Source organism: Mustela nivalis (genome assembly GCF_964662115.1).
Source record: "Mustela nivalis genome assembly, chromosome: 19".
NCBI classification, from domain to species: Eukaryota; Metazoa; Chordata; class Mammalia; order Carnivora; family Mustelidae; genus Mustela; species Mustela nivalis.
This window is the reverse complement of record NC_139038.1, coordinates 16,473,139-16,500,922: the sequence shown is the minus strand read 5'-3', so window position 1 is coordinate 16,500,922 and position 27,784 is coordinate 16,473,139. Positions and strand designations below refer to the sequence as shown.

The window sequence follows — 27,784 nt, the reverse complement described above, 5'->3', positions numbered from 1 at the left end:
GTGCGCCGGAGGCCACTGAACCAAGAAGGGGCTGCCCTTCGGGTTCTAAGGCCTGTCCAGGTTTCTCGCTTGTGCTGCGCAGATTTGCAGGACTACCTGTATGTGGGCACATCCAGTGGGCCTTAGATGCGTGTCCCGAGTAAGGAGTTCTCTGGGGGAGCTCACAGACCCCAGCTTGCCACCACCTCGCTGCGCCTTCTCTTCCGGAACGCCGGAGAGCGGAAAACCGGCAGACCCCAAGCTGCCTTTGCGGTCAGTGGACTCCTCCCACTTGGACTCCTTTTGCACCGTCAGTCTGGACCCCGTGCAGCGTTCTCTAGCACTGACCCTCTGCAGAGTCTGCTTCCTCGAGTCTGGGCTCTAGCAGTGCTCAGTAATCAGCAGCTTCACCGGAGCTCGGGACGACAGGTCTGCAGGCAGTCCCACGGTAGGGGCCCACCGCTGACTTTTCTGTTATGCTCTCCCTTTTTTTTTTTTTTTTAATGTTTTCTTTACTTAAGTAATCTCTACACCCGGCGTGGTGCTCAGACTCAACCCTGAGGTCAACAGTTGGTTGCTCTTCAGACTGAGTCAGCCAGGTGCCCTTTCAAATAGAGCCTGGATCTCAGACCCGGTGGTAGAGGACTCTGCCTTGGGTGTTCTATTCAGCCCTAGGGATAAGTAGCTGATCGCGATGTCTGCTACTTCTATATTCTTTAGAATTGTCTTTAGCTCTCATTATTAGCTTATTCTCTAAATTCCAAGCCCCTATCAATAACTCCTTACCTTTAACTTTCCCATTGTGGCCTCTTGTCTCCTGACTGGACCTTGCCTGATCTCATAATTGGTGCTGGGAGTGGTCCTAGGAGACAGACCCACAAACATGGGGTTTTGCAGTTGATTTGGTCACATTTGGACTTCAGCAATCCTGAGTTCTTTGCCGACGGGAAATGGTACGCTAGTAGTCCACAGTATGCAGTCACGTCACAGTGAAAGCTGTCACCTGTGGCTGATTGTGATGAAGCTCGTGCCTTGGGAACCCAAACGCCTGCTGCCCTTGACCGCAACGGCAGCAGTAGTGACTAATGACTGTGCTGTAGGATGGGTTCTTCTCAGTGCGTTGAGTGATCACAGAAAATGACAAGCTCAAGTCTACTAAGTCCCAACACAACTCAGCCTGAGAACCAGGGTGCTTCCGTGACAGTTCTAGAACAATCCCTTATGTTGACCCAGGGCGAATATGGCTAAAAGTCAAACACAAAATATGATCATAGAGCTGCTGGATTATAATGACAGTTGAATTCAGTACTATCAAGTTTGTCATGGGGAAACTAGAGCATTAATCAGGATAGAATAGGATCTAGAAATCTGGAATGGTGTTTTTGGTTAGAACCAAATGAAGTGGACGATATTGAACTTCCAAGTCATTTTGCATCTCTCTGAAGAGACCAACTTTCCTGTCTGAAAACTCAGCGATAACTTCATTTGAGGCAAATGCTTTCCCCTCAAGTCCAACACCAATTCTCTGTTGTCACTAGACCTATAACTAGGGTCAAATCTCAGCATGTTCTAGGGGCACAGTATACACTGTGGTCCAGGAGGAAGCAGTTTACATACCAAAAAGAATTGCAATACATTGCTAACGTGTTGGCGGAAACCTGGGAAGTGTGTGGGAACGGTCTCAGACCAGTGAGCATAGAACATAGCACTAAACAGGGGCAAAGTCATCAGTATGGGTGCATTTACTAGGGATTCCAGACTTCATGTGCTAGCTTACGCACCTGAAGTTAACTCCAAAAAGTTACTTAAGGGGCGCCTGTGTGGCTCAGTCAGTTAAGTGTCCCCAACTCTTGATTTTGGCTCAGGTCATGATCTCAGGGCTGTGAGGTGGAGCCCTGCGTAGGGCTCTGTGCTCAGCAGGGAGTCTGCTTTTCTCCCTCTCCCTCTGCCCCTCCCCCTCCTTGCATGCTCTCTCTCCTTCTAGAATAAATAAAGTTTCTTGATTCATTGACTGAACTTTGCATTTGATGGTGGCCTAATGTTAATGAAGGTGAGATGCCAGTTTTCCTGGCAACATGTGGAAGCAGGAATCCAAAGGCTTAGGGTGATAGACTTGATTTATCTTATGCAACCCGTCAACTACATTCTGAGAGGACCCAGAAGACACTTCCCTTGCTAAGGCATTGAAGGGAGGATCTCCAGCCTTGAAAAGTTCTATGATTACTCTCCTTTGGAGGCCAGGTGTCGCTGTAGACATATGACTAATGACTAATGATTACCAACACTGACATAGGCTTCCTGATCTCACTGGATATGATGAGATCCGGACAAAGTGGACACATCAAGTGTAAAGGGCAGCAGGGATCATCAGACAATCTGATTCCTTGGCTTGCAGAGGTCTTTGATAATGGGTAATTTTTCAAAAAAGATGTTTCTGTTTTAGTGTCTCTACACGCAACATGGGGCTTGAACTCACAACCCCAAGCTCAAGAGTTGCACATTCTACCCACTGAGCCAGCCAAGTGCCCCAAGGTAGTGGATAATTGATGACAGTGTTCCTAGGAATGAAACAGACAATCCACACTAGTATTGCTCAATCTGATTCCTCGTACATCTTCTGTGTGGCTATTCCCTCCGCTATTGAAGGCTGGGTAGTGAAGTCTCCCACTATTATTGGCAAATTATCTATTTCTCTTTTTAGTTCTGTAAATTTTTTGGTCACATATTTGGGGGCTCTTTTGTTAGGTACATATAAGTTTGTAACTATTTTGCCTTCCTAATGGATTGACCTTTTTGTCATTATAAAATGTCTGTTGTCTCTAGTAAAAAGTTTTGTTTTGTCTGATGTTAGTACAGCTGCTCTACATCTCTTATGGTTCTTGTTCTATCCTTTAACTTTCAATCTCTTTGCATCTGTGCTTATAAAGAGCATACTGGATTGTGTTGGTATTTTTAGTTTATTATATTTTTAGGGGGGAAGGGCAGAGGAAGAGGGAATCTTATTTTTAAGATTTTATTTATTTATCTTATTTGAGAGAAAGACAGACAGACAGTGGGGGAGGACCAGTAGGGGAAGGACCAGCAGACTCCACTCTGAGCACAGAGCGCGACATGGGGCTGGATCCCAGGACCTTGAGATGATGATGTGCCGAAATCAAGAGCCTTACACCCAACTGACTGAGCCATGCAGGCAGTGCCCCTTCTGTTGTTCTTTTGAAAATCCATTCTGGGGCGCCTGGTTGGCTCAGTGGGTTGAGCCTCTGCCTTCAGCTGGGGTCATGATCTCAGGGTCCTGGGATCGAGCCCCGCATCAGGCTTTCTGCTCAGCAGGGAGTCTGCTTCCCCGCCCCACGCCTGCCTCTCTGCCTACTTGTGATCTCTCTCTCTCTGTCAAATAAATAAATGAAATCTTTTTTAAAAAATCTTGTTTATTTTAATGTCAACTTAATTTCAATAGTATATAAAAACTTTGTTTCTATATATGTTTCTTCACTTTTTCTTTGTGCTGTTATTTCCATACAAGTGACATCTTCATATAAGCCTATAAACAGAGTTTTACAATTATTGCTTTTTGCAGTTGTCTTTAGAACATGTAAGAGGGTGAGTGCATGGGTGGCTCAGTTGGTGGGGGGGACCCCACTCTTGGTTTCAGCCCAGGTCATGATCTGGAAGTGGTGAGATCAAGTCCCACGTTGGGCTCTGTGCTTGGGATGGAGCCCGCTTCAGATTCTCTCTTCCTTTGCCTCCTTAAATAAAATACTCTCTCTCAATCAAATAAAATCTTGAAAAAAGAACATATACGGGTATCCGGGTGGCTCAATCAGTTGAGCGTCTGCCCTCAGCTCAGGTCATAATCCCAGGGTCCTGGGACTGAGCCCTGCATGGGCCTCCATGCTTAGCGGGGAGCCCTCTCTTCTGCACTGCACTCCCCCTGCCTGCTTGTGCTCTCTATCAAATAAGTAAGTAAAATCTTTTTTTTTAAAAAGAACATATAGGGGCGCCTGGGTTGCTCATGGGTTAAGCCACTGCCTTCAGCTCAGGTCATGATCTCAGGGTCCTGGGATGGAGCCCCGCATTGAGCCCTGCATCGGACTCTTTGCGCAGCAGGGAGCCTGCTTCTCTCTCTCTCTCTCTCCCTCTGCCTGCCTCTCTGCCTACTTGTGATCCTTCTCTGTCAAATAAATAAATAGGGTCTTTAAAAAAAGAACATATAAAAGAAAGAAACTACAAGCCAAAAAATATTCATAATTTTTTCTAGTATTTATATAGTTTCTTTTATTGATGTTCTTTAAGTGGATTTGAATTACTATCTAGTCCTTTCATTTCAGCCTGAAGGACTCTTTCTTGTAGGGTAGGTCTGCTAGAAATGAATTCCTTTCGTTTTTATCTTGGAATGTCTTTTTTTTTTTTTAAGATTTTATTTATTTATTTGACAGAGAGACACAGCAAGAGGGAACACAGCCAGGGGACTGGTAGGGGGGAGAAGCAGGCTCCCCGCTGCGCAGAGAGCCTGATGTGGGGCTCGATCCCAGGACCCTGGGATCATGACCTGAGCCGAAGGCAGACGCTTAACAACTGAGCCACGAAGGAGTCCCTACCTCGGAATGTCTTAATTAATTCTTTATTTTTGAAGAAGGATTTTGCTGGATATAAACTTCTTGGTTGATGGGTTTATTAATTTAGCACTTAAAAATGCTTTATTTCTTTCTTCGAAGAGTGAGAGAGAGAGCATGAGCAGGGGAGGGGCAGCAGCAGAGGGAGAGGCAGGCTCCCCGCTGAGTGGGAAGCCCACAGGACCCAGGGATCCTGACCCTGAGCCAAAGGCAGACACTTAACCGAATGAGGCACCCAGGCGCCCCTCTTTGAGCACTCTGAGTATGTTATCCCACTTCTGGCCTTCATAGCTTCTGATAAGAAGTTAGCTGCTAATCTTACTGAGGATCCCTTGTGCATGATGAATTACTTTTTTCTTTTACTGCTTTCAGTATTTTCCTTGTCTTTCAAAGTTTGGCTATGGTGTGCCTAGATGTGAAACTCTTACAGCTTATCCTCTTTTGAGCTAGATTATATATATGTAGATTAATGTCTAAAATTAAAGTTGGGAGGGTTTGTCTATTATTCCTTTAAATATTCTACCCCATTTTCTCCTCTCTTCTGGGACTCTCAGTATATGTATGTTAGTACACTTGATGTAGGCCCACAAGTCTGGGAGGGGCTATTCATTTTTTTCATTCTTTTTCATTCTGTTCCTCAGACAGTAATTTCAACTGTCTCCTCTGCAAGTTTGCTGATTCTGCTGCTAGGTCAGATCTGCTCCTGAACTTCTGTAGTCGGTCTTTCATTTCAGTTATTATACTTTTTAACTCCAGAATTTTTATTTTACATATATATAATTTATATATTTATTATATATAGGTCATATACATGTAATTTTTATCTGCTTATTAGTATCCTCTATTTTGTAAGACATTCTTATATTTACTTTTAGATATACTTTTCTTTAGTTCTTTGAATACATTTATAATAGCTAATTTAAAGACTTTTTCTAGTAACTTCAATGTCTAGACTTCCTCAGGAAGTTTCCTTTTACTGTTTTTTAGCTCTGCATGGGCTATACTTTCCTCCTTCTTTGCATAATTTCTTGTTGAAAGTGACATCTTAGGGGCGCCTGAGTGGCTCAGTGGGTTAAAGCCTCTGCCTTCAGCTCAGGTCATGATCCCAGGGTCCTGGGATCGAGTCCCGCATCGGGCTCTCTGCTCAGTGGGGAGCCTGCTTCCCCCTCTCTGCCTGCCTCCCTGCCTACTTGTGATCTCTGTCTGTCAAATAAATAAATAAAATCTTTGGAAAAAAAGAACTTACAGCTTCTGGATTAGGTTATTTATAAAGGAATTAATTTAAAGCTAATCTAAAGCCACCCATCCCCAGTACTATAAGCTAGAAGACAGTAGAATACAGACTCCAGGAGAAAAGAACATCACCCAAGAATCAAAAGCGGCCGTCATGTCACTTCCCAACCGGAGGCCATCTGGTACACAAGATTCAGTGCACACATCACGTGCAAGACCTTTCTGAGGGACGCGCTCAAGAAATCCTCTCAATTAGTGATGGAGAGCTCAAGATAATGACAGGTGAAGGGGTGAGGTAGCGGAGGTTAGCAATACAAAGACACATAGATAGATACAGATACAGGTACAGATAGCTCAGCTTACATGTTAGCAGTCGACTGGGAATTTGTGCTTTAAGTGTTAAATAAGGATTCTTTTGCATAAGTGATTAACTAATGAAAAACCGAGTAATCGAACCCCAAATTGTCAGCTCTCTTAGCAAAACTCTAGGATAGAGTGAGGAAGGTCAAAGCATTCTAGGGTGATCACCTTTTGGGGGGGGTTGTGAAAGAGTGGGCAAGGAAATTGCCTGGTGAAGGAGTAGGGTTCTCACCACGCACTGATACAACCATTTAAGAACAACTGTGGTCCCTAGGAAAACGGAGATCAACACTGGCCGGTTCACAAAGAGGCAAAGGTAATAAACAGAAACTCGACCAAACCCACAGAAGTGTTTGTTTGTTTGTTTGTGTTTTTAAAGCAAACAGGAGGGCGCCTGGGTGGCTCAGTGGTTTAAAGCCTCTGCCTTCGGCTCAGGTCATGATCTCAGGGTCCTGGGATCAAGTCCTGCATCGGGCTCTCTGCTCAGCAGGGAGCCTGCTTCCTCCTCTCTGTCTGCCTGCCTCTCTGCCTACTTGTGATCTCTGTCAAATAAATAAATAAAATCTTCAAAAAAAAAAAAAGCAAACAGGAAAACATTAGTGAAAAAATAAATAGAAATAAATAGTAAATGTAAAATCAAGTGGAAAGGAAAATTACAGATTAATGCCATAAACAGGAACACACTGAATCAACATCATGACAAAACTTGTCAGACTAAGTTACTTTTAAGGTCTGCTATAAGCAGAAAAAAATTTCAAAAAATTCTTTTAATCTGCTATGAGCAATTTATAAGAAAGACACATAAAACAAAAGTGAAAAAAATATTGCAAATAAATAGATGGACAAAAAGAATTTCAGGCAAATGCAAACAGAAAACATGATTAAGGGGCGCCTGGGTAGCTGGCTCAGTGGGTTAAGCCTCTGCCTTCGGCTCAGCTCATGATCTCGGGGTCCTGGGATCGAGTCCCGCATCGGGCTCTCTGCTCAGTGGGGAGTCTACTTCCTCCTCTCCCTCTCTCTGCCTGCCTCTCCGCCTCCTTGTGATCTCTGTCTGTCAAATAAAAAAATAATATCTTAAAAAAAATAAACATGATTAAGTGGGGGGTTTGTGGTGATTCTGACAATGTTTATTTCTTGGTTTGGACGATGGTGGCCGGGGTATTTTAATATTACATTAAAATGTCCATTTCCCTATGAATGTTTATGCATCAGGATGATATTTCATAACTGCGATAGGCAGAAAAATCGCCTTGCTCTAATTCCCAAAATGTCCATGCCCCAAAGCTCAGAGCTGGTGAGTGTGTTACTTCACATGGCAGAAGGGACTCTGCAGATGTGATTAAGTTAAAGACCCTAAGATGAGGAGATTATCCTGGATTACCCCGTGTAATCACAAGGGTCCTTAAAATCAGAGAACCTTTTCTGGCTTCAGACAGAGGGAGATGTGACAGTGGAAGAAGGGTCACGGAGAAGTGACACTGCTGCTCTGAAGATGGGGGCAGGGGACCATGAGCCAACGATTGTGGGTGGCTTCTGGAAACTGGAATAGACAAGGGAGTGGATTCTCGCCTCAATTCTCAGAAGGAACAAAGCCTTGCCCACATCTTGATTTTAGCCCAGTGAGACCCATATCAGACTTCTGACCTACTGAATTGTAAGGTAATAAATGTGTGGTTTTAAGGCATTACATTTGTCGTAATTTGTTAGAACAATAAAATACTAATACAACAACAAAAAAAGATGCACCTGATGGCGCAGTAGGTTGAGCATCTGACTCTTGGTTTCGGCTCAGGTCCTGATCTCGGGATCCTGACATTAAGCCCCGCTGTTGGGCTCTGCACTCAGCATGGGGTCTGCTTCTCTCCCTCTGCCCCTCCTGCTCATGCTTTCTCTGTAATAAATAAATCAATCTTTAAAATGTTTTGCCTTCCTGATACGACTTCTGCTTCACCTTCCTTGCCTTCTCAGCATCACTTTCAAATTGACCTATAGTTTTCTCCTGGCCGTAGCTTTGTGAGGCAGCAGTCGTCGGGGGAGAACAAGTGGAGAAAGCATTGAACTTGAAGCTAGGGGACCGAAGTGGTAGTTCTAGCTTTGCACTTTCTGTGTGACTCTTGAGCCTATAGCTTTTCCTGGGTCTGTAACTTTAACTATTTTAACTGGATTTGTAACTGTGATTATAAATTGAACACAATATTTGGCTAGGCATTGTTCAGGAGTATAATACTTTCCCGATCACAGAGTCTACTTACACAGAATTCTTAAATATGTGGGTTTACTTCTTTCTGTTCAATTTTTAGGCAACTGTGAGAATTTCAGGTCCAGTATACACAAATCTCAAGTCATTCTTTGTCATGACTTGGGACTTGAAGCTGTGAAATTAAAACGACAGCAAACATCTCATGGACTAACTTCTTAGAGAGCATGTGAGCTTTCTGAAAATAAACTATGGAGAGAATGAATCCTAAAATTATTTCAAGAAAATAAAGAAGGGTATGTAGACTACCCTCCAACAGTGGAAGTAGTTTTACACTATTTAAAGTGTCACTTACTGCCTATTCACTGGCATTCAGTTAAAAAAAAAAAAAAGGATTTTTCATACATTGATGCATCCCATGTAGCTGCTCAGTGCTCATGTAGAGTCTTACAGACACCTGGGATATTGGTCAAGCCCCAGGAGACCCAGGAAGTCATGGGGTCCCTAGAGCATCCTTGTTCCCTTAGAAGTGACACATCCATTCCCAGAACAGTGACATCCTTCTTCCCCCAGACCCCTGATATGGAGCTGCATTAACTTCAATATGATACGAGTTCTACTTTTCCTGGGACTGGTTTTCAAACTTTCCAAGACATTAGCTGGTCATCTGGGTAGCCATGATACAACTGAACAGCATTTCCAGATCTAGACACCTCACCAGGTCACCAGGCCACCCACGGGAATCTACGGTCATTCTGGGCATTGTTGGGTGGGCTGCCTAGTGAGTTACAAGACCACCCATCAGCCTCCCTGGGTCTGGCTCACTGCATGCCTCTAGCATCCTCTGAAGTTACGATAACCAAGTCTGCGTTCATAACCTTCCTAACGCTCAGGCCTAGGACCACCCTGTTGAAATTCCCTGCTGTGGAAAGTTGGGTTCAGATGCCAATCCCTAGGCCTATCAGGGACTTGAGAGAGAAGTGGGGTCATGACATTTGGTTCCTTTATTCCAAAGGAGCTGCAGATGTGGCTGCCACTGGAAGTAAGGGGACACCCTTCTACTACAAGGTCTTGACTTCTTTAACTGGAACTTCTCCCACTAGGGGGGTTATGAGGCAAGTCATCATTTAAATTGGAGAAAGAGTACTGTGAGGAGGAAAGGCATTCGGTGAGGGAAGGGGACTGATCTTGGTCACGGAGGCAGTCTACCTGCACTACGGAAAGTTAAGAAATACAGGTAAGTAACATTATAGTCATACCACCTAGTGACCCCTATCGCTAACACCAGAAATTGGTCTTTTCGAAGAGCCGGCCATGGGGACTAGCAGAGAAGAGAACTTCCATGACCCTCGAAGGAGGAAGCAGCCACAACCCCTCGCCTCTAAACTAGGAGGTAGGGTGAAGTGATCTCAACAAAACTCCATCTAAAAATCTGGAGTAGAGTGGTAGATAAAAACATGACCTCTGGGGCACCTGGGTGGCTCAGAGGGTTAAGCCTCTGTCTTTGGCTCAGGTCATGAACTCAGGGTCCTGTGATCAAGCCCCACATCGGGCTCTCTGCTCGGCGGGGAGCCTGCTTCCCTTCCTCTCTCTCTGCCTGCCTCTCTGCCTGCTTGTGATCTCTCTCTCTGTCCAATAAATAAATACGATCTTTAAAAAAAAAAAAAAAAACATGACCTCTAGCCTACGTATGCACACACATCTAGTACGCACACACATCACACACACACCCCCCCACAGGACTTAGGCCATGGCCTGGCACGTTATTAGGACACAGTAAACAGAAGCATTGTTATCATGATGTCCCCATCTTTTCCCTGAACTCCGACTCCCCAGTCTCATTGCTGTTCTAAAACCCTAGGCAGAAAAAGGTCTCCTTAGAGCAGACAGTATGACCCCCCCCAAAAGAAACTCCTTTATGGGAACACCCTCTTTACAGTAGTCTTTGAGTCTAATTTTGAAATTGAAAATAAAACAGGAGCACCTGCGTGGCTTAGTCGGCTGGGCAACTGACTCTTGATTTCAGCTCAGGGCATAATCTCAGGGTCAGGAGATGGAGCCCTGGGTCAGGCTCCGCTGAGCACTCGCGCTGAGTCGGTTTGTCCCTCCCTGTCCCACCACTTGCCTGTGCATGTTCTCTCTCTAAATAAACAAAATCCTTAAAAAACAAAACAAAAAACTTCTCCCAACTTTCATTAGGAAGTTGAGGAACATGAGGAAGGTAAAAAGAGATTCTGCAAAGAAGGAAATAGAGCCAGAGAGGCTGGGAGGCTCTCTCGGGAGCTACAGAGAGACGCTGCCCCCCACGAACCCACTTAGGTGGCTCTCAACTCTGTACGATCGCTAACGCGTCCTACAGAGCAGGAGACTCAGAAGTGGGCATCCAGGTTCTAATCCTGGGGCTCCGTCCACGAGCTGTGTGATCTTGGGCAAGTCACTTGGCCTTCCTAAATCTGTTCGCTTGTCTGTAAAACGGGGATTGATTCCTTGCGGGGCTGCAGCAAAGAAGGGAGAAGTCATGCGTCTACCTGGCCCAACGTGGACACACAACAGCAGCTGCGGTTGGCAGTTTGGGGACTGGGGGAGCCACTGGAGTTGGAAGTCGTGCCCAGGGCGGCAGGAGCTGGGGAGGGAGAAAGGCGTCCTGAGTGAGAGAAACAGGTCTCAGGGTGCTCAGACGCCTCTGTGGGGAGGAGAGTCCTCCCAGTTCTGCTTCCCAAGTAACTACAAACTACTTTCCAATATATACGGAATACTAAGATATTGCTGTAAGTGATAGAGGAAATAGTCTGATTTCAGAATATGTGCCCTGTGTTTGACAGCCCACACTGAAGTCAGACTATGTGCACTGAAATCTTGCCTTTACTATTTATTAACCATGGTGCCTTGGACAAAAGACTTCACTTCTCCATGCCTCAGTTTCCCCACCTGTAAAATGGACACAATAACAGTACTTCCCTCACGGAGTTGCTGAAGAGATTTTGGGGACATTATACATGTAGAACTCTTAGAATATGACCTGGAGCAAACTTAGTTATTTTGTTTATAATGGTCAAAAATTACTTAGATCTAAGTTGTCTGGAGTTAGGGTTGAGACTCCCTCAAGCTGAGTCACAACAGATGGACCTCTGATCGCCTTAGAAGGAGGACAGGCGTAGTTAACACACTTGGGTCCATGTTGAATTGCACAGCTATGAGATGAGAGGATTGAGTTACAAAGGTGTTGACAGGGGCGCCTGGGTGGCTCAGTTGGTTGGGCAACTGTCTCCGGCTCAGGTCATGATCCCAGAGTCCTGGGATCGAGTCCCGCATCGGGCTCCCAGCTCTGTGGGCAGTCTGCTTCTCCCTCTGACCTCCTCCCCTCTCATGCTCTCTCTTACTAGTTCTCTCTCTCAAATAAATAAATAAAATCTTAAAACCAACCAAACAAAAAAACCAAAGGTGTTGACAACAATGTGACAGGATTTGGTTGTTTTGTCTTCTACTTGCTACTTTTTGCTTAAGTTAAGGTTTAAAAATTGAACGCTCTCTGCCCTTGAGGAAAAGGGAACTAGTTTAATTGGAAATGGGCTGGGAGTTTCACGTGCTATTGAAACCCAGAGTGAAAAAATAAGAAGCGGAATAAGAGGGGTTGGGAGGGGAAGAAGATTTTGGTGAAAGTCTCTGGCCTGGAAGAGGCAAGAGGGGGTCCTACTGCTGCCCCACGGCCATGCTCCAGAAAGGAGCCAGCCTTGAGAGCAGGTGGCTGCCTGATCTTCAGGAAACAGGGGACCTTCCATACACGGATCTCGGCTGGCCCAAGTTCTGGTGCCTCACACGTGACACAGGGCAGAAGCCATGGACTTGAAGGGAGCACTGTGGGCTTGGACGGCAGTCACCAAAAGCGTCAAGCTGGACCACATCTGCCCAGCACCAACGCACACACGTGCTCATGGGGACGGACACACACACACACACACACACTCCTTATCTAGGTAGCACCTCCTGGACTCTGGCGCGCCCGTAAGAGAAGAAAGCCCCAACTGTGACTGAGAAGGGATTTCTGTGTAAAGTCACAAATTAAGTTATTTTATAGAAATATGTGAACATTCGTTGCAAAACCAAAAACAAGGTGGCCAGCCTGGTCCCCACATGTCCTGGTACTTTGGCTAGAGTCCTCCCTCCTTCAAGCCTGCTCCTCCATTCCTCACCCCCCCGTTGGACGTCCGGATTTGGTAAGGACGTGGTCTTCGGAATTAAGACAGACCTCAGGGGAAGTCTAGGTTCTGTCACTAACGGTGTGACTTGGACAGGTTATCACACTTAACTTTTCTGCACCTGCTTCTTCATCAGGAAAACGATACGCTTCCTCACAGCAGCTGGCAGGAGAGTCAAGTGGAATAGTAGGGAGGTTTCCAAGCCATGTCCTGGAGAACCTCAAAGCAAGACAATCTCATGTTTTCCAAACTTCATTCACGTCCTATCTTCCCAGCTTTTGGAGATAAAAGTTAGAGATTGTTTATTTAATCTTGTTCTTTAAAAATGCCAACTCAAAATTTGAAACAAATTTATTCAAAAAGGAAATTTCGTATCACACACAGGAAATATCTACCATTCATCCTGGAGTGGCAAAAATAAATCCAACAAAATCAAAGCAATGCTCTTCAGTTCTCGCTGGGTTTGGTTACAGGCCAAAGCTCTGAGCTAAGGCTGGGGCTTTGTTTAGAAAAGATTATCTCGGTCACAAAAGGCCTTATCGGAAATGTCCGTAATGGGCAAATCTATCGAGACAGAAAGGAGATTAGTGATGGTTTAGGGCTCGCCACAGGAAGGGGCTATGAGAGCGTCGGAGAGCTGACTGTGGTGCTGCGGTGTCCACGTCTGTGAACATCCTGACAAACACTGAGCCGTACATTTTACCGCGGCGAGGTCGGGGCTTCCCAGGAGCAGAGCCGCGCCCTCGCGGTGACTGACCCACAGGGGTGTGCAGCTACAATTAAGTAACAAAACACGGTAAAAGAGCGAACTGTACGGCCCGAGCCTTGTCCTACTGCGGCCGCGCTAGGGAGAGGGGACCAGGTGTGACACCCCCCAACCGCGTCCCCTGTCCGCGCTGGCCCTCCGTGAGAGGATTCGGTCCTGGGCACTCAGGACGGGCCACTTTCCCCCAAACACCGGCCCGTCAGGCGCGACCGACCGGAGTTCGCGGGTCTCGCCGCGCAGCCACCGACCCGCATCGTGAGTCGGGAGAATCGCTCTGAGCCTCGCTTTTCCTGCGCGTGTGGCCGGCAGCCTCGGGAGGCCGCGACACGGCGGACAGCAGCCGCCCGGGGCCGCCCCGGACACACGGAGCGCCGCGCAGCGCCCGCCCCGGGCAGCAGCGGCCTCGAGATCAAGGGCCGAAGGGACTGAGAGCGCCGGTCCCGGCTCCCTGACTGCGCGGCGGGGAGACCGCGCGCGACGACCCGGGCAGCCCGACCGCCCTCGGCCAGCCCCGGGATCCGGCGGCGGGACACCGGGACCCCGAGGGGCTCCCACGCCGCGGGTCCCGCACTCGCGGGCTGAGGCGCTTGGGGACTCGTCGCGACGGACCAGCCGAGGTGACCCAGGATGCCACCGCGGCGCGCCGAGCCTCGGAGACGCGCTCCTGCACCCAGGCACGGCCGCCCACCCGCACCCCCGCACGCCGCTCACCTGCTCACCCGCACGCCGCACATCCGCTCACCCGCACCCCCGCACGGCTGCCCACCCGCACCCCCCGCACGCTGCACCCCCGCACGCCGCACACCCGCTCACCCGCATGCCGCACACCCGCTCACCCACACGGCCGCTCACCCGCACGCCGCACACCCGCACGCCCGCTCACCCGCACACCCGCAGGCTGCACCCCCGCACGCCGCACACCCGCACGCCCGCTCACCTGCACACCCGCAGGCTGCACCCCCGCACGCCGCACACCCGCACGCCGCACACCCGCTCACCCGCACGCCGCACACCTGCATGGCCGCTCACCCGCACACCCACACGCTGTACACCCGCAGGCTGCACCCCCGCACGCCGCACACCCGCTCACCCGCACGACCGCTCACCCGCACGCCGCACACCCGCACGCCCGCTCACCCGCACACCCGCAGGCTGCACCCCCGCACGCCGCACACCCGCACGCCCGCTCACCTGCACACCCGCAGGCTGCACCCCCGCACGCCGCACACCCGCACGCCGCACACCCGCACGCCGCACACCCGCTCACCCGCACGCCGCACACCTGCACGGCCGCTCACCCGCACACCCACACGCTGTACACCCGCAGGCTGCACCCCCGCACGCCGCACACCCGCTCACCCGCACGACCGCTCACCCGCACACCCGCACGCCGCACACCCGCACGCCCGCTCACCTGCACACCCGCAGGCTGCACCCCCGCACGCCGCACACCCGCACACCCGCACGCCGCACACCTGCACGGCCGCTCACCTGCACACCAGCACGCCGTACACCCGCACACCGCACCCCCGCACCCCCGCACGCCGCACACCCGCACGCCGCACACCCGCACGGCCGGTCACCCGCACACCCGCACGCCGCACACCCGCACGGCCGCTCACCCGCACGCCGCACACCCGCACGGCCGCTCACCCGCACACCCGCACGCCGCACCCCCGCACACTCGCACACCCGCACGCCCTCCGCCCTCCCCGCAGCCGCGCCGCGCGCGCCGGACCCGCGCTCCGGAAGTCCGCCCGCGGCCGCTCTAGCGCGGGAGCGCGCCGCTCGGTGCCCTTAACCCCTGCGACGCCGCAGCGCGCCTGGCCTTGGCGGAGGCGCGCGTCCCTCCTTTGTTCCCTCGGAGCCTCACAAAAGGCCGGCGGGGAGAGCGCGGGGCACCGCACGCTACAGACCGGGCCGCTGGAGTCACAGCCGCGGAGCCGGAGCCAGCCCCCCCCCCCCCAGGCTGTGCTCACCCCACCCGCCTGGCCTGGCCTCCCCCGCTGGGGCTTAAAAACGTTAAACACGTTAAACCCTCAACGGGGCATTGCAGGCCGCCGCGGACTTGGGCTTCTCTTTGGCATTTCCTAGTGCCCGGAGTGCCCGGAGGCCTACCCGTGGTTCTAAACACTCAAGGCTGGAGATAACCACGACTTCCACAGAAAGCGGGTCTGCACACAGCGGCCCGGGCGCTCTGCACTGGGTTCCCACGGTGCCTGACACGGGCCGAGAGGTTCGACCCCAAAGACGAGGCAAGGATCACTGGCCCCATCTTTCAGACGAGCAGCTGAAGTCCAGGCTGGGGAGGGACTTGCCCAAGATGACACAAGTTAATGCGGATCAGCTGACTATGAAAACCTCCATTCCTACCCTATCCTGACCATTGGCTACACCACCAGCTGCCCTCAGAGGGGACTGGAGGACCAAGAGGGGACTGGGAGCAAAGCCACTGCCAAGTGAAAGTCAGTAGACAGAAGTCAGGGAATGGAAAGGGAGTTACCCTTGTGCTTGCCCTGGATGGGGCCCTGGGGGGCCAATCAGACACAGACCTGCCTTCACAGACAGGCGGCAACTCAGTCACCTGCTGTGGGGATTCTGCCCACTTCTGAGTATGCCTGTTCCAATTATGCACTCTGACACGGAGGAAACAACCACAGAAGGGGTTTGGGGACCCACTGGACTCACTGTGAGCTAGACCTGAGCTTAGTGAGGTTTGGGTGTCCAGGAGCACAGAGTTGACTACTGTAGTAGAAATGTAAGCACAAGAGTAGAATTTTGCCAGCGGAGAAAGGGAGATGTGTTTCCTTCCCTTCTTATGTTCATTTGTCATTGACGAACACCTACCATTTACCAGGCATGGCCCTATTTACCTGGACCCTGGGAGGACAGAGATGAACGTGGTAGCTTTATTCTAGCAAGGGAAGTGAGCTGTTCAGCAAAAGAGGAAGTGCAGTGACTAACCAGTGACCTGACCTAGTTTGAGGGTCAGGGAAACTTCCTGAAATAGACAAAATCTAAGTCAAGGCCTGAAAGATAAGTAGGCACTGGCCAGGAAGAAAGAAAGAACAGAGGAAGGGACGAGTTTCCCCAGGCAGAGCGTGCCGCACCTGACAGAAGGAGAACTAGCCTGCCCAGGCTCGGTGTATTAGAAGGTCTGTGTGTTAGATGAACGTGGGAAGAGGGGAAAGAGAGATGGCCGTGGCCACTGAGCAAGGCCTTGTCTGCCTTGATGAAGAGTTTGGTGGAAGAACTGCTTGGGCAAAAGCAGGTGTAGAAAAGCCACATGAGGCCATATGGCTGGAGGGCAGAAGTGAGATGAGGAGTTAGTGAAGAGGCTACAGAGCTGAGACCTTAGCCTGTAGGCCAAGCACATGGACACAGATGAGCAGAGGAAGCACCGGGGGGTGGCTGAGATTGTGGGGACCAGAAAACACGTGCTTTGTCTCCAAGAGGAGCCAATGCTCCACACACCCTGGTGATTACCATACTTGGAAGCACTCAGTATCTCAGACCTTCTGCTTTCTCAAAGGGAGCTGCGAGCTGGCGCACCTGGGTGGCTCAGTCAGTTGAGTGTTTGGTGGTTTCGGCTTGGGTCATGGTCTCATGGTTGTGAGACTGAACCCTGCACTGGGCTCCATGCTTAGTGGGGATTCTGCTTGAGGTTTTCCGTATCCCTTTCCCACTGGCCCTCCCCTGCCTCTATCTCTCTAAAATAAATACACAAATCTTACCAAAAAAAAAAAAAAAAGTAGCTAGGAGTCTAGATTTTTATTTGAAATCTTTTGCTTTTAAACATAGGCACTACCAGCAAGCAAATCATACCCATAAGCCAGTGGTTCCCAAACTCTGCAGCAGATCAGCATCACCTGTGGAGCCTTCTAAAACTCCTGATACCCAGTCACAGCCTTAAACCAGTTAAAATGTCTGGGGTAGAAGCCGAGCATCAGAATGCCCCAGGTGGTTCCATTGTGCAGCAACGTTCGAGAACCACTGCCATAGGTCAGTACATCTTTTGGGTATTGCCAGGCAGCCACAGGGAGCCATGGGATATTTTAGAGCAGGGGAGAAGTTGATCAGTTCAGAGTTTATAGAAAATCAGTCCTTAGGAGGAAGGGAGTGTAAGTGTAGTCTGGGGTGAGAAAGGGCCTGGGGTCCTTGGGGCAGTGCTGGGGCCCTTGGGGCAGTGCTGGGGTCCTTGGGGCAGTGCTGGGGCCCTTGGGGCAGTGCTGGGGCCCTTGGGGCAGTGCTGGGGTCCTGCAGGGCAACCAGCCATCCCCGTTTTCCCGGGGCTTCCCAGGAACAGGACTTGAAATGCTAAAACCTGGGAAGTCCTGGGCAAACCAGGATGCTTGTTCACCCTATATCCTGTCCCCTGAATTAGTTCTGTCTCCCCAGATTTCTGGGGGACTGAAGTCATAGACTGGCTACATTCTAGAAAGGTCCTGGGAAATAAGCTGTCTGTCTTCCTAGGGTACACTCATCCAGGGCTCTGGTCCCCCGGCTTGACAGGCTTGTGCAGGGAGCTAGAAACAGGGAGAGGACTGGGACCTATCTGTTCTCCATCTGGCAGAGCATTCCTGGCCAAAGCCAAGTCTATGGACTATAACCTGGAAATAGAAAGGAGCACACTATCGCACAGATGAGTTTCAAAAACATGATGCTGAGTGAAACAGATGCAAAGAGGTACGTTCTTATGATTCCACGCATAGAAGTTCTAGAACAGGTTACCCTAATCAAGGCAAAACCAGAACAGTGATTGCCTCCGAGGAGCTGGGGTGAGGGTAGCGGGTGGCGCAAGGGGCAACAGGAAACTTTCCAGAAGGGATGATGATGTATTTGGTAAGAGCTTGCATTATGCAGATGCATGCATTTGTTGAAACTCATGGAATCATACAGTTAATACCTATGCATTTCACTATGTGGATATTTTATTTCAAGGGACAAGACAAATCTGTAAATACTGGACCCTTAGTTAACGATGGGCATGCTGAAGGACTTAGAGGGAAGTACCCTATCGTCTGCAACTTATTTTAAGTGTGTCAAGAAAATAAGCTAGATTGACAGACGGATGGATTAGGAGATGTGATAAACAGACATAGTAAGATGTTACGGAATCTAGGTGGGGGGTATGCGGGTGTCACCTGCGTAATTCTTCCAACTTTGCTGCATGTTTGAAACTTTTTATCATAAAATATCGTAGACTCTATTTTCTTAACAATGGACTTATACCTTCCTACCGGTGATGTAACTTATTGAAGGGAAACTCCAAGAAAGCAACAATTTTTTCCGTTTTGTTAATGCTTTATTCCCAGGGCCTAGAAGAGTCCCTAGCCAATAGTAAGTGCACAAGAAATACATGTCGCTACAAATAAAGGAATTCTGCCCCTGCTGAGCCGGCAGACTGATGCCTCAGACGGAAGCCAACACGGACCATCCCAAGGCAATGCCTGATGTTCTCTGAAATGGGCACAGGAGGAGGCGGAGGGTATGATAACGAAGTCATGGGGAAGCCGAGGTTAGGAAAAAAAAGAACGCGTCCCCCAGATGAAGAGAGGATGAGAGGGACACTCCTGGCGGAGCAAACAGCACAGTATGGTGAGAAACAGCACAGTATGATTATAAGCGGTTCTCAGGGGAACGGGGCAGAGGTGGTGGGGAAGAGGCAGGGGTAGCTCCATCCTGCCAGGAAGGAGGGTTGGCACCCAGGGCAGTACCGGGGGCTCCTGAGACTGCCCAGCTGCCAGGTGGAGAACGGATGGGGGTGGGCAAAAGGGAAGCAGGAGACCCACCAGGAGGCACCCAGCAAACAGGAGGCCCTAAAGAAAGGAGCAGATGGGAGTGTTACTCAGGATAGAGACTTAGAGAACTCTGACTTCCAGGCGCTCTGACCGGGGACTGAGGGGCCATTTCTGGGTGCAGGCGAGGGGAGGAACAGGTTGGGAGGAGGAGGGGCCAAGGGTCCGGGCATCCCAGGGGTCTCCGAGTCGAGAGGGAGGGCGCAGCACTCGGATGCAGAGACCTGGACGCCCTTCATTGCACGAGTAGGTGGCCTGGTAGGGAGTGTTCATGACGAGAAGAGCTAGGCCGGACAAGAGATGCTTAAGGGGTCAGGAGGAGGGACGGATGCGCCGAGGAGAAGGGGGAGCACTAGAGGCCAGCGCCTGAGAGCCACGGATGGACGGAGTTCCTAGAAGACAGCGTGGATGCCGGGAGGGGCTGCAGGGGGGAGGCAGGGAGGGCAGGGTAAGGTGATGACCGGGGGGCGTCACCATGACAGGTGGATTTTAAACCAGAGCTTAAAACAGAGTGGATCACGGAGCTGAAGGGGGCTGGCCTGGGAGCGAGGACAGACGGCTGGGGTCCGGGACCAAGGGAGGGACAGGACCGGGGGGGACTCGAACTTTAGCCTTTCAAGCGTGCTCGGAAATGGACTCTTCCTCCCCAGGCTCACCAACAGGCAAGGCTCTGGCCTCTCTCCCTACACCCTCATATCCTCCTCTGTAACATGAGTCACATGAAAATAGCTGCTATTTATTGAGCACTCACTATGTGTCAAGCCAAGGACACGCTCTCCGTGTACTTCCTCATCTAATCCTCACAACACTCGCCAGGCTGATGTTACCAGTATCCCCAGTTTACAGATGAGAAAACCGAGGCCCAGAGAGGTTAAGTCACTCGGCTCAAGGTCACAACCAAATGAAAGGAGATGCTGGTATCCAAACCCAGAGCCCGTGGTCTGGGCTTTGACGCTGTTCTACTAAGCCAGTGAGGCACTCTATAGTTGACAGAGCCCTTGCGTCAACTCCTGGGATGACCGAGGGCAATAAGGAGATGACCGCCACACCCCAAAAATGCTGGGTGGAGATGCCCACGGCCTCACCCCAGAACCAGTGCATGTTACTTTACGTGGCAGACGAGATGTTGCAGGTGGGATTTGGTTAAGGGTCCTGAGACGGGAAGTCTCCCGCACCGCCCAGGCGGGCTCCGCGCAGCCTCCTTTGAAGAGGGAGGCAGGAGAGGCAGCGACAGAGATGGGAAGAAGCCGCGCGGAACATGGGGGAGGGGTGCAAGTCAGGAATGTGGAAGAAGCTGAAAAGGCTGGGAAACAGACAGTCCCCCACAGGCTCCTACAGGAACCGGGAAAAATGTCCTTTTCCTGCTGATACCCTAACTTTAGCCCGGTGAGACTAATTTTGCACCTCTGGTCTCCAGAACGGTAAGATCATGAATCCGTGTTTCTCTAAGTGACTAAGTACGTCTGTGGTCACCTGCTGCAGCAGCAAGAAGAAACGAACATACACGTCACTGTACGTCTGCTCCGCGGGCTCAACCATGACAACTCTGACGGCCGCTATCGGAAGACAGCCCTCCGTTTCAAACAGTCTTTTAAAGTTCCAGTTTGGTCCCTCTGAACCTTTTAACCTTTGTTACCAGTAAAAAGAGGGCTAAAACACCTAACTCGAACACTTTGCCAGGCAGACTGCATGTTATTTGAAGGTTCCCACAAACCGCCAGGGCAGATGAGGCCTAGTGACTGCCCCCGTTGCTCAGATGAACAAACCAGGCTCAGAGAGGGAGGCAGAGAGCCACCCACCTAGTGAGTGACAGAGCCGGGATTTGAACTTCAGACCTACCACACCGAGGTTCCCATCTCACACTCAGCCTCCTCAGAGAAGCCTTCCTGGATAGCCTCAGCAAATTCATTTATGCATTCATTCACCAGTTGCTATCACTGCTCTATGCCCAGTGTGGTGCTGGATGAGGCTGGGGACCAAGAATCGACCCTCAGGAGCCCAAAAGCTAGTGGGCAAGGCAGACACACAAATGAGCCATCCCAAACAGCCTGATAAACGCCAAGACAAAGAGGAGGAGGCACAGCGGGTGGTGGAAGCCCAAAAGAAGGGAAACTGATTGAGGAAGACTTCCTGGAGGAGGCGGTGATTGAGGAGAGGACAAGTAAGACTCAGCCAGAAGTGTGGGGAGGGGCTCCAGTGGAGGGATGGCTAAGCAGAGGCAGGGGTACAATGCTGCAGCTTCTCGAGGGTGAGGAACAGGCTGGGTCATATCAGACCCCAAAGTCCCTCCAGGCCTCTGTGTTCCTGTGTATGATCCTGCGTATGAACAGGAATCAAGGTACAGGTGCCCAGAGCTTTGGTAATTGCTGGGCCCGGGGGCGGGGCAGGGGGGCTGAACAGGAAGAAGAGGGTCCTGGGATTCCCAAAGAGGAGGGCTGAAGGTCAGGAAGGGTCAAAGCTAAGGAGACAGGGCAGGGTGGAGGGAGTTTGGGGAGGCAGGGTCCTGGCTTAGGCTCCCATTCTATGTCTGACTCATGGTATGACTATAGGAAGGTGCCCTTAGAGCCTCGGTGACTCCATCTGAGAAGTGGAGCATGAGACAAAGCTGTCTCCAGAGACCCTCCCCAGCCCTGACGGGGAAATGACATGACACAAAATTACAAAAGGGTCTTTATTTGTAAAAAGCCAAAGGGGCCCTTGGGGCGACAGGACAGGCAGGCCGGCTTCTCAGGGGTCAGGGGCATTTGGGCAGATGCGCTTGAGTGGGGGGGCGCCCTCCGAATCCTCTGTGTCACCCTGGGCTGCCTCGGGGACAGGTGGCACTGGCTCAAAGACGGGGTAAGCTTCAGGGGCCTGGAGAGGAAGGGCGGACAGGCGTGAGCTCCACCCAAACCCAGGAGTGCCGCCTCCGAGCCCCTGCCTTCTCCAACGCCTCCAGCGCACTCCCCTCCGGACCTAGGAGTCTCGCCCACTGGGGCCCCAGGAAGCAGAGGAAGGAGGCACCAGAAACAACAACACCGTTTGGGGGAAGAAGGTGATACTGCTATTTCTGGGAAATGCATCAAGGTAGTCCTTGTGGGAAAAGTCGGAAGCTGTGGGGGACTGACTCTCGTAAGCTAATTTGACAGTTTAGGACTAAAATAAAATAAGAAATAAAATAAAATACTTGGAGGAGCACCACGATCTTTTCAGGCTTTTAATGGTCTTTAATCTGCCCCGATCCAGCCCGCAGGACTTTGTCTTCAAACACCCTTTCCTTTCCTGTCCCCAGAACCCAGCCTCTGAGACTTGAGCTGTGCCTGAGGTGTCCACTTCCTGCCTGGGCCTCAGGAGTACAGCCCCCCAGCCTTCCGCTGCCCCAGAGCCCCCACTGCATCAGCGACCCAGGAGTCCAGCCTTCCGGCCTCTCTCACCTCAGCCTCCAGCAATTCGGGAACAGGCTCCTCCTTGGTCAGCATTGGGGGTTCATCGGTGCTGCCTGCAGTTACGGCCCCAGGATCTGGAACATCAAGTGAAGAGACATTCCCTGAGCAGCTGCTCTGTACCACAGCACAGACCCGGGGCCAGGGGATGCCGAGGAGGACGCCGAGACCCTGGCTGCGAGCCAGGCAGAAGCCACAGGAAGGACACGGAAGCGGGGTCTCGACGTGGTGAGCAGGATTTGGTCAGGGGGACAAATGGGGCACATCTGAGGCAGATAGGACACAGGTTTAGTGAGTACAGATTGTGAGGCTGGACTCCCTGGGTTCAAATCCTGACCTTGAGCCTGTGACTTAATTCCTCTGGGCCTCAGTTTCCCCATCTGTAAATGGGGATAATGAGAAGTAATTCCCACAGGAGACCGTGGTGAGCATGAAATATGTTACGGATAAAGCCCTTAGCAGAGTGTCCTGCCCTCAGCACCGGCTCAATAAATGCCTGTTGTTTTTCTCTTAGTAAAGGTGTGATCGAGACACAGTCCACAGGCCCAGGTCATGGTATTGTTGGAAAGGAAGAAGGAGACCGGCAGGGGTCACTCACTGGGCCCAAAGGGCAAAGTGGAGGAGTCAAAGGCCATAGGGAGCCACTGAAGACTTTGAAGCACAAACGATCCTGCCAGACTTGTGCTATAGAAAAAGCTGGTCTGGCAGCTGTGTCAAGGAGACCCAGGAGGAGGCTGGAGCCAGGCAGGGGTGAGAGATGGCGCTTGTAGACCCACGTGGGAGGTGGTTCAGACCAGGCAGGGTTATAGTACGGATATAAAACACCTTCAGTGCTTAGAAGGGTGTCTGGGACACAGAGCTCAGCAAGTCTTAGCTGTTCTTTTCACGTCCTAATCACACTGAGGAATATCACTATTACTTACTCCTCAACAAATATCAGCTGAGCACATTCTATGTGTTCCACGCTGTTCTGAGGATTTAGGAGCAACATGAGCCCAAGGTTCAGAAACGGGACATGACGTGGGAGCCGGGAAAGAGACTGGAGTAGCAAAAACAATAAAACTAACATGGAAATCTCAGACAGTGGTTAGTTATCTAAAGACCTAGAGAAGCCAGATGAACGAGACCTTCACAGGAGGCAGGGCGGCGACCTTCTGTAGGAGGCAGGGAAGGCCCCCGGGGAGGGAACAACAGAGGAGGGGAACAGGCAGAGGTGGAGGTAAGCCGCTGGGTTCAACTTTGCAGAGGACAAGACTCAGAGGAGAGGGCTGCCGGGAGTCACCTGGTCCTACCTCTCTCTTGGCCCAGCCTTGGGGGCTGAGCATCCTCTGGGACCCCTTCTGGTGGTCCAGCAGGTGACACAGGGCGGCTGGGCTGGGGGGTGCCCCCAGGGCTGGGTTCGGTGCCCTTTTGCAGGGAGCCTTCCGAATGGAAACTCTGGTTACTGTTCTCATCTGTGGGAGCAAAAGCCGAGAGGGTTGGGCCTGAGGGTCCCAAGCCCCTTCCCCACTTCCCCCACACACCGCCCCCGAAATCCCAGGATCCCTAACATACCATTGAGATCCAGCAGGATGAGAGGGCCACCCCCTCGGGGACTGGCGCCCCTGCCCCGCCGCTCCCGGCCTCGGGATCTCTCTCCCCCACCACCTGCCCTCCGCCGCTCCTGGGGGTTAGAGGGATAAGGGTCAGTGACAGCTTTTCAGTTAGTGCTTGCAAAGCCCTCCAGTGTACAAATAAGGAAACTGAGGCAAAGAGAAGCCAAAGGCCCTGCATCAGGTGACAGTGGTTGGTACCGTGGGTTAGGTCTCGAACTCAGGGGTCTGAAACAAGAAAAAGGGAGAAGGGGGTGGAGTTGCCAGTAATTGTTAGCATCTGTCTTGGCTGCTGCGTTTGAGGTCTCGGAGCGGGACTGGAGGTGGAGGCCAGGGTTGGGAGGGCCGGCCTGAGGTTGCACAGATGAAGGGCCTGGTGTGGGAGAGTCTGCTCACCTCCTCCTGGGGGTCCACCACTGGCACCCACTTGAAGATACGAAGGGAAGTGTCGCCCACAGTCACCCAGCGCTTCTCCCTGTGGGAGGGTGGGGGCACTGGGTCAGAGCTCTGAGTAGAGAGCCCTCCCGCAGGAGCTGAACGCAGACGGGGAGACCTGCGGAAGGGGCGCTGGTGCGGCTTTGCTAATGGGGCATAAAGTCCGAAGGAGAAAGAGAGTCCTGCAGACCCCAGGCCATACACAGTGGCGTCTCTGGGGAGAGCGCATGGCTGGGGGCCACAGCTCTGCAGACCCCTGGGGCGTACGGGGGAGAAAGGCTTTGGGCCCGGCCGAGACCCAGAGGAAGAAGACCCTGCGCACACTTGAGGGAGGAGTGTCAAAGCCTTAGGGGGCGGGGCATAAATGAGGGTGAGGCTTGGGAACACGCTTTGTAGACCCGAGGGTGTAGCCAGAGGGGAACGGAGCCCTGGAGCTTCAGGGAGCAGCCGGGGGGCCCCCGCGGGCGAAGGGCGGGTAGACGCATCTGGGAGAGAGGGGTCCCGCCGGGTCCCAGCCCCGGCCCCGGGGCAGCGCTCACCATCTCCGGACCTTCTCGATGGTCGCCATCACCTTCTTGATGTCATCCTTGGCCCGGCTCCGGGTCTCGGCCCGCACGGTCCGGCCGGCCATGCTGGCGGGACCGGGGCCGAGGCCGAGCCCGCGGCTGGGCCGCCTCCCGTCCGGCGGGCTCAGGCTCGGCGCCAAGCCGGGGCGCCGCTGTCTCGGCCCGCCGTCCCTCCGGGAGTTGGCCGCGCCCTCCCCCGCTCCCCGACGCCTCCGCGCGTCCCCGCCCCGTTTCCTGCGGCCGCGCCCCGCCCCGGCCCGTCCCCGGAGCGGCGGGGCGGCGCGGGCGGCCGGAGCCCAGGCCTGCAAGTCGGCGGGCCCCGCCCCGACCGGGCCCGCCCCCTCGGGGCGCCCCCGCCGCGCAGCGCCCCCTACCCGCCGCCGGAGGGAGGGTTGGGGACCGCGCGGCGCCGGGACTCGCGCGGCCGGGCCGCGGAGCTGCGTTCGGACCACGTGGGCACGGGGAGGGGGCGGCGGGCGCGAGAGGGTCCCTGTCCCAGCCCGCGTCGGCCGCGCGGGGGCGACCCGCGCGCCGTGTGCACCGCGTGCGTGTGTTCGCTGAGCGCCCCTGACCGACCAGACGCGGCGGATCGGAGTAGGGGTCTCCACCGGCCAGGAGGGCTAACGCGAGAACGACAGGCCGGACCCGGTGCAGACGAAGAACTGGAGCTTCTGGGGGACCGGAAGCGGGTGGAGGGTCTTCGGGAGACCGGCGGATTTCTGGAGAAGCGGAACTCGCCCCACCCGGCGGTTCTGCTCCTGGGTCGCCCCACCCGGCGGTTCTGCCCCTGGGTCGCCCCACCCGGCGGTTCTGCTCCTGGGTCGCCCCACCCGGCGGTTCTGCTCCTGGGTCATCAACAACCGAGAGGAACGCGTGGGCATGAGCCCCGAGAGATGTGTCCCCGGAGGTCCATAGCACTGTCGATAAATAACGGCCTCAAACTGGAAACAGCCCGTCAAGAGTAGAGTGGAAGCGGAATTGTAGCCTGGTCGTACGGCGGACACAGCAGAGAGTGATGTCCCGCACGACGGGGGGATGTTTCCTGAAAGGAATCGGATACCACTGTATACGCCGCGTGATTCCTTCCATATGAAGTTCAAAACAGACAAAACTGATCAATCGGTGTCAGGAGAAGTGGTCGCCCTTGAGAGAGACAGAAAGGGAGCTCTGGCCCTGCTCCTGTTCAGTTTCTTAACCGGAAACTGATTAAGATAGGGCTGGTCGCTCCCCCCCCCCCCACTGTATTTACTTTGAATATTCACCAAACTTTGAAAATTCACCAAATTTTCCCTATTATACCTCAATAAAGCCTTACTTAAAATGAGTGTGATTTGGTTGAGTTTATTTAAATCTCTATTTGCCAGCAGATAATGACCTGTGTTGCTATGTGTGTGTCTCAAGGGTTTGGCTCTCGTCTCTGTGTGTTTTGGTGTGATTTCGTCCAGAGGGGTAAGGTGTAAGGAGGGCGATTCTGACCGAATTTCTGGAGCCAAACTGCTCCTGGGCAAAATCCCAGCTCTTCTTGTCCAGTGACCTTGGGCGACTCACTTATCTCTATTCCTTCAGCCATAATATGAGAATAAGTTAATATGTAACTCCCGAAACAATGTGCCTTGCACATAGTAAATGCCCAATAAATAGTCACCGTTCATAAGTGCCTCTACCGTTCATGATTGTCGCCCCTACCAACAGTCTGGCTTCAGTTGTTCCTCCTATGCTCTCTGCCAGTTAATACCTTCCTTTACTCTGGCAGTCGACTGCTCATGGTAAAACCCTCGCAGAAACACAGGACTCCCAGTCCCTTCACTCACAAACCCCAGTACCTTCTGTTGTTGATGGTCACCTCCATCAGACTGTGAGCTCCTCAGGAGGCCAGAGACCAAGGCCTCCATCAGACTGTGAGCTCCTTGGGAGGCCACAGACCAAATATGGATTTTCTCTGGGTCCCAGAGCCCGGGACGAGTAGGTGCTTGGGAACCACTTATGGGTATAAGTGTGCACACCATCCACAGTTTATCTGCACCTGCTCAGTGGGGTTGATATATCGGTATGAACCCCTTACCTGTCTCGGAAGCGTGTTCCAGGGTGAGAATGAAGGTCTGTATGCAGTAAATGTGTGTACTTCAGAGGGGGTTCTCTTACTGGGCCTGGTAAGGTGAAGTGAGCGGCTGCCTTGTCTATTCCCCTTCTAGTAGACGTGACAAGAGAGGGGAGCAGAAAAGTATCTAAGATAGGCCAGGAGGTATGTGTCTGGGCAGGTGTGGCCCAAGCCTGAGGGCCCTCAGCGAGGCCTCTCTCGCACCCAGCTTCCCCCTCCCCACCCCCAGACGGAAGGGAGGACCAGCACATTCCTGTCTTGCCGGCTCCACCCTCTTATTCCGCTCCCCCTAACCCCAGCTTTCTCCGAAAAGAAGCTCGCTCACTAAGCCTTGCCCCAGGTCAGAGCCTCAGCCGCCTCCTCCCGCCGGTACCAGGGCTGCCTCCCAGGCCTGGGCACACCCAAACTCTAGGTTTTGAGCACACCACGCAGACAACCTGCCAAGCCTCCTCAGGCCCCTTTCCCGACCGACCATGGGCTGCGCAAGCAAGGAGCTGAGCTCAGAGCCAAGGAATCCTGCCTGGGGCGG

The 27,784-nt window shown here is 52.3% G+C and overlaps 1 protein-coding gene and 3 long non-coding RNA genes across 5 annotated transcripts in view; 1 reads left to right on the top strand and 3 right to left on the bottom strand.

The window, feature by feature from the left end:
- The window catches only part of LOC309854868, a 29,900-nt gene extending 15,459 nt beyond the window's left edge, over positions 1–14,441 (bottom strand). The window contains exons 1-2 of the long non-coding RNA XR_014306465.1: positions 14,388–14,441; positions 14,173–14,357 (exon numbers count right to left, since the gene is read on the bottom strand). This is a non-coding gene — a long non-coding RNA (uncharacterized lncRNA). The remainder of the gene's footprint in view (positions 1–14,172; positions 14,358–14,387) is intronic.
- Positions 14,442–15,169: 728 nt separating this feature from the next.
- LOC309854870 lies at positions 15,170–22,549 on the top strand. Its single transcript, XR_014306467.1, has 3 exons — positions 15,170–16,499; positions 18,660–18,942; positions 22,414–22,549. It is a non-coding gene; the product is annotated as an uncharacterized lncRNA (long non-coding RNA).
- Positions 21,800–25,363, bottom strand: BCL7C (BAF chromatin remodeling complex subunit BCL7C). The gene is made up of 6 exons (XM_082714458.1): positions 25,131–25,363; positions 24,553–24,631; positions 24,119–24,227; positions 23,857–24,018; positions 22,556–22,641; positions 21,800–21,995 (listed from the first exon to the last, which is right to left on the bottom strand). The coding sequence occupies exons 1-6, from the start codon at positions 25,220–25,222 to the stop codon at positions 21,870–21,872; spliced, it is 654 nt and encodes a 217-aa protein (XP_082570584.1). The 5' UTR covers positions 25,223–25,363; the 3' UTR covers positions 21,800–21,869.
- Positions 25,364–25,984: 621 nt separating this feature from the next.
- Positions 25,985–27,753, bottom strand: LOC309854866. Of its 2 annotated transcripts, XR_014306461.1 has the most exons (4): positions 27,693–27,752; positions 27,220–27,345; positions 26,634–26,717; positions 25,985–26,199 (listed from the first exon to the last, which is right to left on the bottom strand). It is a non-coding gene; the product is annotated as an uncharacterized lncRNA (long non-coding RNA). The 2 variants fall into 2 exon arrangements; XR_014306460.1 differs by having other exon boundaries at positions 27,220–27,753.
- Positions 27,754–27,784: the final 31 nt, after the last annotated feature.